The 17,056-nt window shown below is 43.3% G+C and overlaps 1 protein-coding gene across 7 annotated transcripts in view; it reads left to right on the top strand.

Annotated features, from left to right (window-relative positions):
• Positions 1-17,056, top strand: part of Evi5 (ecotropic viral integration site 5) — a 146,007-nt gene that overhangs the window by 60,137 nt on the left and 68,814 nt on the right. For all 7 annotated transcript variants that reach the window (XM_060381099.1, XM_060381098.1, XM_060381100.1 and 4 more), the window contains 7 exons: positions 743-817; positions 2,152-2,277; positions 4,139-4,282; positions 5,145-5,234; positions 5,345-5,442; positions 7,678-7,738; positions 14,377-14,430. In XM_060381099.1, the coding sequence (XP_060237082.1) occupies positions 743-817; positions 2,152-2,277; positions 4,139-4,282; positions 5,145-5,234; positions 5,345-5,442; positions 7,678-7,738; positions 14,377-14,430 (648 nt within the window). The remainder of the gene's footprint in view (positions 1-742; positions 818-2,151; positions 2,278-4,138; positions 4,283-5,144; positions 5,235-5,344; positions 5,443-7,677; positions 7,739-14,376; positions 14,431-17,056) is intronic.

Below are 17,056 nucleotides of genomic sequence, written 5' to 3'. Positions count from 1 at the left end.
AGGCTGGCCTTGAACTCATGGTGATCCGCCTCACTGAGTGCTGGAGTTAAAGGCTTGCACCACATATCCAGCTCCCCAACTCATCTTATATACCAGTAGCTGATAAAAAGGAACCTACTCTCCTTGACCATTGCAGAATTCTTCACGAGAATAATTCAGACTGTGTCAGCTTCCTGACCTGTGATAATGGTCCTAGTTGTTAGTGTTCTCAGCCCTTTAGAAACCTGCTGTTGCCTCTTTAATATTACCTTCCCATGGTTTCTTTTTCTTCCACCTACCTCTGTGAAACACCAGTTTAAGTCATTTGAATTTTGTTGTTTTTCCTTAATTGTACTGTTTGTCTCTATCAGGTAAAAACTTCACTCGCCGTTTAGGCTCCCCACCTTTCTGAGTATAAACTGCTTTATTTTCTTTGTCCTGAGGAGTAGCCACTTCCTTTTTCTTCTTCTTCTCTTTTTTTGTTGGTTTTTGGAGACAGGGTTTCTCTGTGTAGCCTTGGCTCTCCTGGACAGGTGGGCACCACCATGCCCAGGTTATGGAGCTGCCACTTTCTAATTGGGAAATTATATGTAACAAGCCATTTGCTTTTTAAATAGTTTAGAATAACATCTGCAGCAAGTAAGCAAGAGCTATTCTGAAAAATCAATGATTTTAACTTAACTGTCTGACCAATTGTAGGCTTTGGAGAAGGAAGGTTTAGTATGCACGTTGAAGTTTTTGAACAGCATGTTCTCCTTTTCAGGCGTACTCCCTGGTGGACCGCGAGGTTGGCTACTGTCAAGGCAGCGCGTTCATAGTTGGGCTGTTGCTCATGCAGGTGAGTTAACGCGTGGAATGGTAACTGTCTAAGCTTCTCAGAGTCAGCTGGAGAACTTAAAAAACCATCTTCAAGCCTGGCATGATGGCACACGCCTTTAATCCTAGCATTTGGGGAACCAGGGTCAGGTGGATCTCGGTGAGTTTGAGGCCAGCCTGGTCTACAAAGTGAGTCCGGGACAGCCAAGGCTACACAGAGAAACCTTGTCTGGAAAAACAAAAACAAAAACAAAAAAAAACCAACCAACCAACCAAACCAAAACTTTCAGTTTTACTGAGTTAGGCAGTTTTTATTTCCCTAGGCATAATGTACTTAGTCATTTACGTTTGCACTTTGAAAGTAAAAGGACATACTCTCTTGCCACCAAATGAAATTTCAGATCCTGAACTACTTTATCTTTCCTCCCTTCTCCCTTTGTCCTCCTCTCTTCTTCTCTCTTCTTTGGTAGAGATTGAGCCTAGGGCCTTGCATGCACTATCACTGAGCTGCAGGCCCGGCTTCCTATTTTGAAAAAAAAAATGATTCCAAACCTTTTACACATGTAAAGTGTAGGTCAGACCCAGTTTGCAGGTTGGCCTCTTTCAGGTATGAAATCGGAATCATTGGCTTGGTAAGCGCCTTTAACTGCCGAGCCGTCCTGCCAGCTCTCTGACTTCTGCCTCTTCCTTTTTATGCTTTTGAAGATTTTTATGCTTTAATTATCTGTGTGTGCGGGTTTGTGTACATGTCTGTAGTGCCTGTGGCGTCCAGAAGGGGGTGCTGAGTTTTCTGTGGTTACAGGCATTTGTGAGCTCCCTGACAAGGGCACTGACACCAAACTTGGGCTCCTCTAAGAGCAGTATGAGATCTTAACTGCTGAGCCATCTTTCCAACCTCCACCTTTATTTCTTAATATACAGTTGTGCCAAGATATCATACAAAAGCTTTTCACCTATTCTTTAATTTCATTCGTCAGCATTTGATGGGGAGTAGTAATCTTTCTCCAACCAACGATGAGAAAAAGAAAGTTTCATATAAAATCTTCTTTATGTTACATACATGTTCAGTGTCCAGAGCCCATGTGAAAAAGCTGAGTGTGCTGGTGTGCATGCCTCGTGTGCATGTTCCCCATGTTAGGAAGGCTTGCTCAGCGAGCCCCGGGCCAGTGAGAGGACTGTCTCAAGAAAACAGGATGTATGGAGCCCAACGAATGTGGCATCCAGGGTTCATCTCTGGCCTCCATGAACAAGCACACACATCAGAAGAAAAAAAACTGAGTGATACTTTGTCTAAATATGATTTTGTTTATTTGTGTATCATGAAATATTAATAGTATTTTTTTCTTTTTAAAACAGATGCCAGAAGAAGAAGCTTTTTGTGTATTTGTTAAATTAATGCAAGACTACAGACTTCGTGAACTTTTTAAACCAAGTATGGCGGAACTGGGCCTTTGTATGTACCAGTTTGAAAGCATGATACAGGTAAAAGCTCACCTTTACCATTTTTACGCCATTTTCTGAAAGTCATCATAGTGAATTTTATGTTAAAAGCATAGAAGCAAGTGCTCAGTGGTTTAAAGAACCTTTGGTGCTCCCTGTTCTAGGGAATCTGGTGCCCCCTGCTAGCTAATATGGGCAGGCTGCACCCACAGTGCATATAGGTACATGCAGGCAAAATAGTTAAACACGCTAAAAAAAAAGGCATAGCAACAGTTGACAAAAAGAGAGAATGCTTTAATCCCATGATGACTTGCTGGTCAGTTTAACACGATTAGACCTATTTCGACAAGGCAGTCACGGGCTGAGGCTTCCTCTTCAGACCTGAAGCACTGGCACCAGATTTGCCGCAGCTCAGCCGCATGCTGCTGCGCTCCGAGCTCTCGCTGTTGAGGCTCCTTTCCCCAGTCATCGTATTTTCCCCCTATCTGATGATCTTTTTTGTATTTTTTTGCATGCGCCCATAATTTTATGTAACTAGCTTAAGATTCAAATTGTTTAGAAGTCACTACAAAGCTGAAGAGCACTGGAATCAAAATCAAGTGGAAATCTTTTATTTTTGTCTCACTATACATAGCCCTGGCTGGCCTAGAACTTGCTGTGTAGACCAGGGTGGCCTCAAACTCAGAGATCCACCTGCTCTTGCCGCCTGAGTGCTGGGATTAAAGGGGTGTGGCACCACACCTGGTGAAAAACATTTTTTTTTTTTTGAAATTTTTTTACCTTTCTGGATTTGGTTTTTATTTTTAATTTAATTTAAAATTTTATTTATAAATAAATAACCCTATTGTGTGGTTCTTTAGGAGAAAAGTATGAGTATTCTACTTTATTTACATTTCAGTTAGGTGGAAAGAATTTTAGAATATGGGTCAGCATTTTGGCTGATGAGAAAGGCAGGTTTTTTGTTGTATGTTTGTTTTTCAAGACAAGGTTTCTCTGTGTAGCCCTGGCTGTCCAAGCTGGCCTCTGCTTCCCCAGTACTGGGATCAAAGGTGTGTGCCACCTCCTGGCTGAGAGTCAACTTTGAGAGTCACCTTTCTCTGGAATTATGAAATCCTGTATTTTATAAAAAATGGGATATGAAATGTTCTTACATTTTAAGAAAGAAAATCAGAATACATCTTGAGGTAATTTTTATTTTCTGAAATAGTAATTTTGTTTGTTCATACCTTAAGCTTTTGGTCCTATGCATATTAAAACATTGTTGAAAATCATCTACTTTTCTACTCTGGGAATTAAGATGGAGAACTGATGGTATATAGTGCTTGGAAGTTCAGCATGGCATCTTCCATTTTAGAAGGTTTTTAGAAATAATACAGTTAAGTATAGAAGATCTCAAACAACTGTACTCACAAAGAAAATGTCAAGAAATAAACATTTTATGGCTTTGTTTTCTCAACACAGTATTTATTATGTATACAGTGTTTTGCCTGCTTATACATCTACACGCCAGAAGAGGGCGCCAGATCTCATTATAGATGGTTGTGAGCCACCATGTGGTTGCTGGGAATTGAACTCAGGACCTTTGGAAGAACAGCCAATGCTCTTAACCTCCTAGCCACCTCTCCAGCCCCAACACAGTGTTTATGCGGGGATGGATATTTGGTTTGGTTATGGTTTAGTTTTTCTTCTCAGTGAATCAAATGTTAAGATATACCTCAAGTTCCAGTTCCGTGTCATTTCTTTGTCCTTCCTAGATTGAAGCTGTTAACTCAAAGTGTCTATTTCTGTATTTGAGTTTCCTGTTATTCTAGCTCTTCTTTGTATTTGGTGTAGGCTTACCTAGGGATAATCTGCTTTGAAACTCCATTTTATTTTGTTTGAACCATTCTTTTCTCTTCTCTAGGAGTGTCTTCCAGAGCTCTTTGTACATTTTCAATCGCAGAGTTTCCATACATCCATGTATGCATCGTCTTGGTTCTTGACTATCTTTCTTACAACTTTTCCACTACCAATTGCAACAAGAATATTTGATATCTTTATGTCAGAGGTAAGTCTAAGTGAGCAGACTGGGAATAACAACAGAATGAAGGAGTCTCGTGTTAATTAGAGCAAGAATAGTGCAGGGAGAAATTAGAGAGGTGCCCTAGTGTCCCCACTGCACTGCTTTCATAATGCATCTCATTAAAGCCTCATAATAGCCTTACTGGGTAGGTTCTGGTAATATCTCCATTTGTTAGATGACGGATGAGGAAGCTTATCCTTCGTCTTACAGGGAGTTTGAGTGCCTGAATGTAGACCTTACAGCTGCTCAGGATTCAAATATAAACAAATTCATCCTCGTTATTACCCTTGAAGGATACAGTGAGAGTAAATGAGAAGTAAATTCTCCCACGCAGTTAGCACTCTCTTGTAGTTCATCTCTTTTCCAAACAATAAGACAAATAAGTCCTGTAGTTATCTGTTCTGTGAAGGCTTTCCCGTTATGCCTTGGGTGTCAGTAACATGGTGGTGATCTTTGTCTTCTGTTGTTGAATGTAATATTGTTAGTTACTTCTTGAAAGGATCAGTTCATCTGATTTATCTAATATAGCTTGGACAGGAGTTGGCAAACAATTCACTTACTCCGCGCTGTGATTCCCGTATCAAATCTGTCTTCTAATGTTTTCTTGGGACACAGCCCCGCCCATTTTTGCATGTGTTTGTGTCAGCTGTAGGCTGCATGGTAGAGAGGAGCAGTTGTAAAGGGGCCAGTGGGCCATCAAGTCAGGCAGGTTTGCTGTCCAGCTCTGCAGAATGCATTTGCTGCTCCTTCGTTTACATCCCTAAGTGCTTTCCTTGATATTATTTTGAATGCTTAATTTTTTTGTCGATGAAGGAGTGAATAAACTTGGCTTTATTTGCTTCATCAGGGCTTGGAAATAGTGTTTCGAGTGGGCCTAGCGCTTCTTCAGATGAACCAGGTGGAGTTACTGCAGCTCGACATGGAGGGGATGTTGCAGGTGGGTCAGTTCTGGGTCGCCAGCTGCCTCCAGATCCACCACTGATGTCCAGATCCGCCGCTGAGGGCCACTGCTGCTAATAATGTTGCTTTTCGCTTATTGTTTCTCAGCACTTTCAGAAGGTCATTCCACATCAATTTGACGGTGGCCCAGACAAATTAATCCAGTCAGCTTACCAAGTCAAATACAACTCAAAAAAAATGAAAAAGTAAGTATTTTGTATGATCTAGTTAAGGAACTTAGTAAAATGCACAGGCTGTTCAGTGGACGTGGGGACCGTCTGGTGGAAAGTACAGTTTTCCTCCTAAGTATAGATGTTCACCTTATTTGGTAGCATTGTCTTCAGTACAAGGTAACGTTAGACTGTGTTCTGAGTTTAATAGTGGGGCACGGGGCCCTGAATCTCACTTCTAAGCCCTTCTCCCCATCTGTGGGGGTTAGTGGTACGTGCGTGTGTGAGCGGGTTTTAGATGTTTTTAGTGTTCACTGTCGTTACCCGTGGTGCTGGGGAGTGAGGTCCATACTCTGCCACCGGTTTGTACACAAAGCCTTACATGCTGTAATAAAAACAAATTTAGTGGCTCTGGCCACGGACATGCTTTCCTCAAAGTTCCATCCTGTGTCGCTGGCATGTGCGGCAGCACAAATGGCAGCATGGATGGAGGTTTCATCTTTGTATTGTTCCTTCCTAGAGAAGATTTGTGTGGCACATGCCTCATTAAAAAAAATTCAAGATAGGCAATCTCAGTTCCTGGTTTAATTTTTTTTCTCTCTTAACAATTAATTAATGGAGCTGGAAAGATGGTTAAGATCACCGTCTACTCTTCCAGAGGTCCTAAGTTCAATTCCCAGCACCCAAATGGTGGCTCACAACCATCTGTACTAGAATCTGATGTCCTCTTCTGGCATGCGGGTGTACATGCAGATAGAACACTCACGTGTAAAATAAATAAATAAGTAAATAAAATTAAAAGAGAAATAGCTATTACTCTTCTAGCTTCCGGTGCTGAAATGATTCTTATCCTAATAGAGTGCTTAGAATTCACTGAAGCTTCTGAATGATACCAGCACTTATAGTAATAGGATGTTTGTTGTTCTTTTGAGACAGCGTCTCACTTTGTAGCTCAGGCTGACCTTGAACTCTGGCAGGCCTCACACAAAGTAGGACTGAATGTGTGTGCCACTATCTCTGCCTTCCTCCCTTTTCTAAATAAGATATTTCCTTCCCTTCTAATATTAATTCAGAGTGCAGGTGCTGCTTCGCCTCCAGGTTCTTGCTCTGTTCCTCTGGTGCTTATCCTTAACTTCTAGTTAGTTTTTTTATTACGTCTATTTGTTCTGTGTGTTTGCACTCACAAACAGATCATCTGGCTTGGCCCACACTTATCTCACCGGCCCTCTCTCTGTCTTGCTTGTGACATGGTTTTTCTGGAGCCCAGACTAATCTCCAGTTCACTGTTCTCCTGCTTCTGCCTCCTGGTTCTGGGACCACAGGTGTGTGCCACCGTGCCCGGCTTCCATTCTGCTTTTTATGAAGCTTAATTCTAAAGGAATGAATAGTTTATCATCATTAGCTTAGCTTCATATATTATTTTAAGTTTTTGTTTGTTTGTTTGTTGGGTTGGTTGGTTGGTTTCTCTGTGTAGCTCTGGCTGTCCTGGAACTCACTCCATACACCAGGCTGGCCTTGAACTTCCAGAGATCTGCTTGCCTTTGCCTCCTTGGGTGCTGGAACTAAAGGTGTGTGCCCAAACCACCCAGCTTAAGTATCTTTTTGTCAACCACGAAAATATTCAGATGTACAGAAAAATATCCATATTTTATATCTAGCTTTAACAGTTGTTATACTTTGCCATATTTATTTTTCTTCTTAGAAATTATAAAGCAAAGTACAGAAGCCATGATGACTGTTCTCTTGTACTTCAGTGTTCACAGAGCAAAGCCATCTGCTTCCCTTGCTGTGTGACTTTCATTTCCTAACAGTGTTGTCGTGTGTCCAGTGCACGTGTTGGGAATGGTTCTGCCATGGCCTGCCACATGCAGGGACCCTGCCTCTACCCATTCTGCCTGCATCCTGCCCGTTCTGCCTGCATCCTGCCCGTTCTGCTGCGGTTCTGCTGCCCATTCCACTGCTCTGCTATATTTTCTCACATGAATCATTTCAAGTTACATCTTGAGGAAAACTGAAGTTTTATGTTAATATGTCCTTTTTGTTTTGTTTTGCTTTTGTTTTTCAGTACAGGGTTTCTCTGTATAGCCCTGGCTGTCCTGGAGCTCACTCTGTAGACCAGGCTGGCCTTGAACTCAGATCTGCCTGCCTCTGCCTCCCAAGTGCTGGGATTAAATGTGTCTGCCACCATGCCCGGCTAATATGTCCTTTTAACTTAAACAATTTCATAACTACTTTTGAATGAAATATACAATTAACTTTTTTTCTTTTTAGACTTGAAAAAGAATACACTACAATAAAAACTAAAGAAATGGAAGAGCAAGTTGAAATTAAAGTAAGTATCTCAGGGCTCTTTTTTAATTGCTAAAGTGTCAGGACTTTGACAAATGTTAGAATGAAATTTGTGTTTATTGGTATCCTCCTGTAGTTGAAAGCAGGACGGTGTAACTGAACTTACTGTTCCTCGTGGCTGAGAGGAGATAGTTCTTTCCCTTTTTGACTTGTTCCTCAGGAGAAAACAGATCCATGGAAACCACGTTCTTGTAAGCATTTGTAAAATCTTCAGAGAAGGTGGTTTGTTGTACTGCAGTTCAGAGCCGAGTAAGGTGGGGCTGACCGTGCAGGCCGAGCTGCTCCCTGAGCTCCTCACTGTTGCGCAGCATCTCTGGGGCCCTGGGCCAGTGCAGAGTTGTTCTTTAAGCAAACATCATATTTTGAATTACCCTCAGAAAGCAGGTAGATTTTCAATTTGAAGGACAAATAAATATATTTTATATACTCTGAAATTCTTTTTTTCTTTTTTTAAGATTTATTTATTTATTTTATGTATCTGTATGTGCACCTGCATGCCAGAAGAGGACATCAGATCACGTTATACGTGGTTGAGAACCACCATGTGGGTGCTGGGAATTGAACTCATGACCTGGAAGAGCAGCCAGTGCTCTTAACCTCTGAGCCATCTCTCCAGCCCTACTCCGAAATTGTTATTTGCACTTCTTGTAAGCCAGGAAATGATATTTTAATTTAGGAAATATTGGATTCTGTAAAAATGTAGGTAAGATCACACATAGTTAGTACAATGTGTTAACCTTGTACAAGTAGGAAAAATGAGTGCAAGGACTTTAGACGACGGGACTGTCAACGTTTGCACAGTGCCAGCTCAGCACAGTAAAGTCCAGTGCATTTCTCAATGTTTCAAAAAGCCTAGAACTTCTGTTTCCTTGAGTTAGGGTGCCCTGAGTCCCTCTGAGCCTACCTGGCCACCTCCAAGGGTTGACACTGTCGGTGTTTGCCACCGTGCCTGGCAGAGCTGAACAGTTCTCCTTACACTTCCTGTTTATTTTTGTGTGACTGTGCGTGCGCACACTGTGGTGCACTGGGGGATGAGTTGAAGGAGTTGGCTCTTCCTTAGCCCATGTCCGCCCCAGGAACTGAACAGCAGATGTGATGGCTGGTGCCTTTCCTGATGAAGCCTGTCTCTCTGGTTCAGGCCAAGGAATTCTTATGAGCTGTCGGTGCTGTCGGAGTTGAAAGTGTTGCCAAACATGGCTATAAAATACTATTTGTCTGTAAATGGCTTTAATTGAATGAATGCTCATTTTTGGTACAGTTTTTCTCAGGAGACTTATGAGATTTTTACTGTTCTGTCTGTGATCCGCCTCATTCACATTTCTGTGTCTGTTCTTTGCTAACTGCAAGTCTGAACATGGCTTTTCTCCACAGCTGCTGTCCAGCTTGCTTTGCTTATAGGGCCCTGAGTAGTGTAAGTCACACCCACCCTGGAGCCTATTGAAGGAAAAGTCTTCATCCTGTTGAGTGTGTACAGAGGGTAGGTTATCACATGTTTCCAACGTGCAGAACTGCAAGTCGAGGCTCTGAGGATGGGGAACCATCTTGTATTTCACCAGTTCATTCATTCACAGTTCTGTGAACAGTTCTTAGTCTCAAAGAGCGTTCACACAAAATTGAGTCATGTATATACAGAATCAAAATGGCATTCTCAGAAAAAAAAAAAATCCTTAACCAATGGCTTTATCTTTTCAGAATTAAATAAAAGCCTTGTCTCTTGGGGAAGTTGTAGTTCACATGTCTCACACAGCACTCTTCAGTGTTAGGGACACATGTGCTATGGAGAAAACAAACAAGAATAAAATATGCTAATCTCCAGGGAACCTTGCTCATCTGAAAATATTTCCATGTGTGTGTATGTGCACACGTTTAGAGGATGTGCCGGTGGGGGACGGAGGACAACAGGTGTCCTTGTCTGCTCTCGCTGTGCTGGTGTCTTACTGGTCTGCTAGCTGCCTAACCTACACACACACACAACAACAAAGCACAGAGACCATCCCACCATGGAAGCTGTAGAGTGTCAGTGTGTCCCACAGTACACCCTCTGTCCACACATCTTCACCTGCAAGTGTTCATTGCAGTGAGTCACTGGTCTGCTTCAAGGCCTCTGGCTTGTGACACCATCAACATTGCATCCTCCTCCCAGTTATCCTGTTGTTGCCCTGTGTCACCGAGATTCTGAAGCTTTGAAGCAGCAGAACCGGCCCTTTCATTCGTCCCAACCATTCACAGATGGTATAGATTTTGGGGTGGGCCAGTTCAGAGCCCTGGATCTGGACCTGGGTGGTAGCTAGCTGGCCAGCTCACCAGCTCTCCCTTATCCATACCACCAGAGCGAGCTCTCTAACTGCTGTCACTAGACTACCCAGTGCCCTGATGGCAGGAAGCATGGTCAGCTCTCCTGCTCTTGTGTCCTTGGGGACAGCTCACCTGCACCCACGCCCCCAGATCCAACTCCACCACACTGCCCAGTCCAGGTTCAGGGCCTCTCCTAAGGGCTCTCCTAAGTGCTGCAGCCTCCGAAGGGCAGGGATAGTTCTGCTCTCATGACCCCCGCTCTCAGGTCTCCTCCTTTCCTCTGGTGGTGAGGGGGTAAAGGCATCACCCCTGCAGCCAGGCCACCTACAGAGGAGTGGCAGGGCCAGGTCTGCAGTGCTCTCACCCTGGGGGCTGACTCACCTGTGCCCGCTGACTCACCAGGGCCAGCTCTACTCTGCTGTCCAGATGAGGCTCAGGGCCCGTTCACCCACGTGCTGCAGCAGGCTAGGGATAGGGCCAGCTCCCCCGCTCTCATGAGCATATAGCCAGTTCTCTGCCTGCCCCAGGTGGTGAAGGGCAGGAGGCCATTACCACCTCCTCTGGGCCTGGCGGGTCAACTCTCCCACCCTCTCTCCTTTGATGCTGGTTCACCCCTCCCACCACCAGGGCTGGTCCTGCTATTCTGCCCAAGCGAGGTGCAGGGCCAGCTCACCTACTAATAAACTCTTGGGACCTATGTTCTCTCCAGCCTTCACTACTGGGTACCAGGCACATGCAGCCATACCCAGCTTTTTACATGGTGCTGTGGATCCAAAAAGTACCCTTAGCTGTCATAGCATGTGTTTTTGCCCATTTCACCAACCCTATTTTTCCCCCAACTTATTTATTTATTTATTTTGTATATAGTGTTCAGTCTGCATGTACACCTGCCACATCAGAAGACGGCACCAGATCTCATTATAGATGGTTGTGAGCCGCCATGTGGTTGCTGGGAATTGAACTCAGGACCTCTGGAAGAGCAGACAGTATTCTTATCCCCTGAGCCATCTCTCCAGCTCCCTACCAACCCTATTTTTATTTGTTATTGTTCTCATCCTCCTCCATTTTCCTTCCTTCCTTCCTTCCTTCCTTCCTTCCTTCCTTCCTTCCTTCCTTCTTTTCTTCCTTCCTTCCTTCCTTCTTCCCCTTCCTCCTCTTGTTCTTTCTTCTTATCTGCATGTTTGAATTCTTTTGTCTTATTTCCCTCACTGCCACACTGTAAGTGCTGGGTGTTAAACCCATAGCCTTGCAAATTCTAGGGTACTTTCTTTACCCCTGACTGAGCTGTATCCTCAGCCTGTGTTTTGGTTTTTATTTTGAGGTAGGTGATCACTAAATTGTCTAAGCTGGCCTTGGACTCACTTTGTAGCCCAGACAGGCCTTGAACTTATAGCTTTTTTGTTTTAAGCTTCCTTGAGTAGCTGAAATTCTCAGTATACACCATCAGGCCTGCCTGGCTCCCATCCTGTTTTCATTTTTTTTTATCAAGACCCTCAGGCTCCAATTTTTGCAGTTTCTTTTAGATTTATTTATTTTATGTGAATAAGTGTTTTGACTGCATGTATGTGTACCACATATGTGCCTGGTGCCCAGGGAGTTCAGAAGTGTATATGGGGCTTGGTATTGATAAACAAAACAAGAATTGGGGAAATTATGAGATTTGAGAAACAAAACTTATTTATTGTTTGCGTCTGTTGTGTTCCTGTGCACACATATGCTAGATGCATGTGTCTCAGCACCTACACACGAAGTCAAAGGACTGGGAGCCAGTTTTTCCCTTCTATCCTGTGGGTACAGGCTATCAAACCTGGGTCTCTGGCTTACTGTAAGCATCTTTCTATGGAGCCATCTTGCTGATCCACCTTGACCAGATATTAAAATAAGATACATGGGTATAATTTTCAAAATACAGTGCATAGTAGTCTAAAAGAAAACACAGAAAAAATTGAAACTTAACACCGAGGGGCTGGGGAGATGGCTCAACCATCACAAAGAACTTGCTCTTCCAGGGGCCCTGGCTTCAATATGCAGTATGAATTGGCAGCTTACAGCTGTCTATAACTGCAACCCATATATACATAAAACACACACACATACACACTTACAGTAACACTGAAATGGATCCTGTGTATTAACTTTGCAGTCTTTCCTGTCAGTTAATTAAAAAGTCCTTTCACAGCTGGGCGTGGTGGTACACAGGTGCCAAAAGGCAGGTGGATATCTGAGTTGGAAGCCAGATTGGGGTACCAGGACAGCCAAGGCTACACAGGGAAATTCTGTCTCAAAACAAAACAAAACAAAACAAAACAAACAAAAATTGTACCATACAAATGTCTACACAGTGAATCATTTAAAGACAGTACCAAGACATTTGGTTAGGGTCTTTTTTGTTTTTGTTTAGAGGGAATGTTGATTTATAGGAAAATAGAAAATTCAAGGTGGGCGTTGGTGGTACATGCTTTTAATCCCAGCATTTGGGATACAGAGCTCTCTGAGTTGGAGGCCTGGTCTACAGAGTTGAGTTCCAGGACAGTCAGGGATACACACAGATATGATGTCTATTGTAATTAACTTTTACACTGTTGTGTGCTTAGGATTTAACAATATAACTTTTTAGGATAAACAAATGTTACCTTTGGTGTTGAAATATACTTTAGAAGACTTTGGGAATACTTTGGAGCAGGGAGGCAGTCGCTCCTGGATAGTAAGGGTATTTGTAATTTGTGGCAGCTGCTGTGCTGCGCATAGTTGGAGCTGCCAAGAAATAGGGAACAATTCCTCTTCACACTGTCATTTTGTCTTCTCAGCCCTTAACTCAGTATATTTTAGAGAGCAGAGCAAGAAAACCCCCACTCCTGTGCAGTAACTAAGTGTGTTTTAATTTGTGAGCCACTTAATAAGATGTAAACATTTAGTTCCTTATTTTCTCAAACTGAGGCTTTTGTGTGTCATATAAACTGTATGTAAGTCTTATGGAAGAAGACATTTCTAGGAGAGAGTCACAGGTAGGACGGAAAGCTGCGCTGAGCTCTGGAAGAAATGGGTACAAAACAGTAAAGAGGTTTGAAGCTTGAGAGCCTGCAAGAATGGAAAGACAGCATGGGTAACAGTTCAGAAATGGGTGTGCTACGGTGTCTCTTCGCATGCGCGTCCTGAGTCCCCAGCAAGCACCCCTGTGAAACCCGGCCCAGGCTGTGTGCACGACAACCCTGGAGCTGCGGAGGGAGAGCGAGCCGGAGCACTGGCTCAGCTTCCCTCCTGCTCCAGTGACGGGTCCTGCCTCGGGGAGTAAGGCAGAGAGCAGGAGAGCAGGGCCCGTGTGTCCTGCATGTGCACATGGGCATGCACACTTGGAGCCACACTAGACACACAGACACACAATTCAGGGACAGTTTATGGGGGTGGGAAATTATGTTGATAGAATGTATAAAATATGTCAGGAGATTACTTGTGAAGTGGAATTATTTATATTTAACACTTGATAGCAACTTGATAAGATTGGAGCGTCTGGCACAGAATAATAATACTAGTAATTAGAGTTTTTAATTTTCTTAATTAGAAAACAGCCGGTAGCCAGTGTTTTTAAAATGCTAGTAATTAAGAGTTTTTTAATTTTTAAAATTAGAAACAACTCATGGTAAATGCCTTTAGCTGTTTATACTGTAAGCCTTTTTGTTCTGTGCTGTTTGTAATATGAATGTAAATTAGTGTAGTATAAGCAACAATTTGACATCCTGTGAACATGCATATTTAAAGCTTACTTTTTGTTCAACTAACATTTGAATGCTAATTATATTGTAAAGCTCTGTAGGAGACACAGGTTGTTAGAATAAGAATAGTGTAAGTCAGGCTGGAGAGCTAGCTCAGTGGCCCAGAGCCTTCACTTCTCTTCCAGAGGGTTCAGATCCCTAGACTCACAAATGTCTGTAACTCCATTTTCAAGGGGATCCAACACCCTCTTCTGGACTCCTTGGGCATTGCACACATGTGGTGGACAGACAGACATATTCAGCCAAAACTCCAGCACATAAAGAAGAGAAATAAATCTTAACAGGAAAAGGTTATAAGCCATTATAGATGGGAAAACAAAGGCTCTTTATTATTACAGTTAGTGTTTAAACTTTAGTGCAGGAGGTCTGACAGGTGTGATGTCTCCTGTGGCGTGTGTTCTTACTCTAAGCCTTCAACAGTGCAGTGTTTGATAAATGCCATTCCGTACAGTTACTTCTGATTATAAAAGGTGGCACATTACCAATGCTCTGACTTAGGAATCTATTTTTTCTCTCAAGAATGTTTGCAAACAACCTTTTTTTTTTTTCTTGGCAGAGGTTACGCACAGAAAATAGGCTTTTAAAGCAGCGCATTGAAACATTAGAGAAAGTAAGTAAACGGCTGTTGGTTTCTATTGAATGCTCATTGTTTGACTGTAACATCTTCACAGAGTTTGGTGCTGTCACCCAAGTTGTGGTGCTGCCCTCAGTTTCCCTAGTTTACTGTGCTCGCTAGTTATTAATGATGAACACCCATGGGCAGGTATAACAGAAGTTTCTGTTAGAGACGTCATTTGCTTTCTTTTCATAGAACCTCAGGAATAGGTGACTTCGGTGGGAATACATTCTGGTGGGGTGTTTTAGAGATGGCCTTCCAGCGCATCCTCTTTCGGGCCCTGTGCTGAGCACGGCAGTGGCTCTTTTAAGGCATACAACAGCCTTCCATTTAGTCAGAGTGACTGGTTCCCCATTTTAAAATCTGTGTTCATGTTGATTTTCTACACCGTGTAGTTTTATAACTTCTTCGGTTGGTAGAATTGTCTTGGTATCCACTAATAGTTTTTCCTTCCTATTTCATGTACGATAACTAGAAAGTAAGAAAAAATTTTTATATTTTTCTTACTATGTTTTTGATGGAGTGTTTTGTGTTGTGTTTTTGAGAGTGAATTCACTATCACAATTTAAGAGTCTTCTTGAGTGAGGCATGCAGTATATACAGAGTCCTGAGTTCAGTCCCAGCACCATATAAACTGGACATGGTATGCTCACAGTCCTAGCACGTGGGAGGTGGAGGGAGGAGGATCAGAAGTTCAAGGTCATTCTTGGTTGTACTGTGAGTTTCAGGCCAGCCTAGACTGCATGAAATTGTATCTCAAAAGCAAAAACAACCAACCCAAACAGCGAAAACAGAAGTCTTTTTGAAGCTACAGGTTGAGAGTAAATTGGTGTGAATCTGCTACTCAAGACATTATGTAGTTTATTTACAATCTCTGAAGATTCATAGGTAAATATCCAAAAAAGAAATAGCTAGAAAGGGGCATAGTTTGCAGTGTTTGTCTTTTATTCTAGAAGCCTTCATTGTTTTATATTACTCAGTGGTACACAAGAACAAGATACTCCTTCCAGGTTTGTGGATGGTGTAATGGTTGCAGCCTTTATACCAAGTCAAATGTACTTCCTCTTGGAAGAGGATTGTGTTGAAGTGGCTTGGAAAGCGATTTTACTTTTTGATGATTCCATATACATACTGAGCTTAAGTCATTTTAATTTTTATTATCCCTGCCCCCACCAAATACTCAGCTTGCAGTAAAATAGGTAACTTAAGCGTCTTTCATCATTAGAGTCCAATATTTCCAAAGAGAAAGTGTTACTGCATTGGGCCTTGGAAGGATAAGGAGGGTCTGAGAAGGTGGAGTGAGTTTTGTGTCTAGGAATGAAGTGCCAGGTCTTCACTGGCTCTTAGAATTCCCTAAGGACTTAGGTCTCAGTTGACTTCCTGAACCGGAAAGTGTTCTCCATGGATTATTAAGAGTTAAGTTGAACTTCTACGCTCCTGCTGTCCTCCTTCCTGCTGTCCTCCTTCCTGCTGTCCTCCTTCCTGCTGTCCTCCTTCCTGCTGTCCTCCTTCCTGCTGTCCTCCTTCCTGCTGTCCTCCTTCCTGCTGTCCTCCTTCCTGCTGTCCTCCTTCCTGCTCTCCTCCTTCCTGCTCTCCTCCTTCCTGCTGTCCTCCTTCCTGCTGTCCTCCTTCCTGCTCTCCTCCTTCCTGCTGTCCTCCTTCCTGCTGTCCTCCTTCCTGCTGTCCTCCTTCCTGCTCTCCTCCTTCCTGCTGTCCTCCTTCCTGCTGTCCTCCTTCCTGCTCTCCTCCTTCCTGCTGTCCTCCTTCCTGCTGTCCTCCTTCCTGCTGTCCTCCTTCCTGCTGTCCTCCTTCCTGCTCTCCTCCTTCCTGCTGTCCTCCTTCCTGCTCTCCTCCTTCCTGCTCTCCTCCTTCCTGCTGTCCTCCTTCCTGCTCTCCTCCTTCCTGCTGTCCTCCTTCCTGCTGTCCTCCTTCCTGCTCTCCTCCTTCCTGCTGTCCTCCTTCCTGCTCTCCTCCTTCCTGCTCTCCTCCTTCCTGCTGTCCTCCTTCCTGCTCTCCTCCTTCCTGCTGTCCTCCTTCCTGCTGTCCTCCTTCCTGCTGTCCTCCTTCCTGCTGTCCTCCTTCCTGCTGTCCTCCTTCCTGCTGTCCTCCTTCCTGCTCTCCTCCTTCCTGCTGTCCTCCTTCCTGCTGTCCTCCTTCCTGCTGTCCTCCTTCCTGCTGTCCTCCTTCCTGCTCTCCTCCTTCCTGCTGTCCTCCTTCCTGCTGTCCTCCTTCCTGCTGTCCTCCTTCCTGCTGAGGGTGCTCCAGGTGCTGGCCTGTCTCATGAGTGGGGGTTGCTGACTCGGGCCGTTCTCCCTTTCACAGAAGTGGTTTGATGATATGATTAGGCCTAATAAAGATGAGAAATAGATTTTCAAGAAAAAGTACTTGTTTGTCCGAGTAATGAAAGATTTGTCTCTTTTAGAGACAGGGTTATATGTAATCTGTCCCTATTTTGATAATTGCTTTTTAAGATTTAAAAATAACAGTTTATTAAAATTAACTTTTAATTTTAAATGTCCATTTTAATTAGCAGTGAAAAGTAGATGGAATTTGGCTGTGGATGCTTTCTTATTCCTAATTTTATCACTTTGATTTCCTGTCTTATATTTCTACCTAAATT

The sequence above is a fragment of the Meriones unguiculatus genome, chromosome 3 (assembly GCF_030254825.1).
Source record: "Meriones unguiculatus strain TT.TT164.6M chromosome 3, Bangor_MerUng_6.1, whole genome shotgun sequence".
NCBI lineage: Eukaryota > Metazoa > Chordata > Mammalia > Rodentia > Muridae > Meriones > Meriones unguiculatus.
The sequence above is the reverse complement of the archived record's forward strand: the minus strand, read 5'-3'. Positions and strand labels throughout refer to the sequence as shown.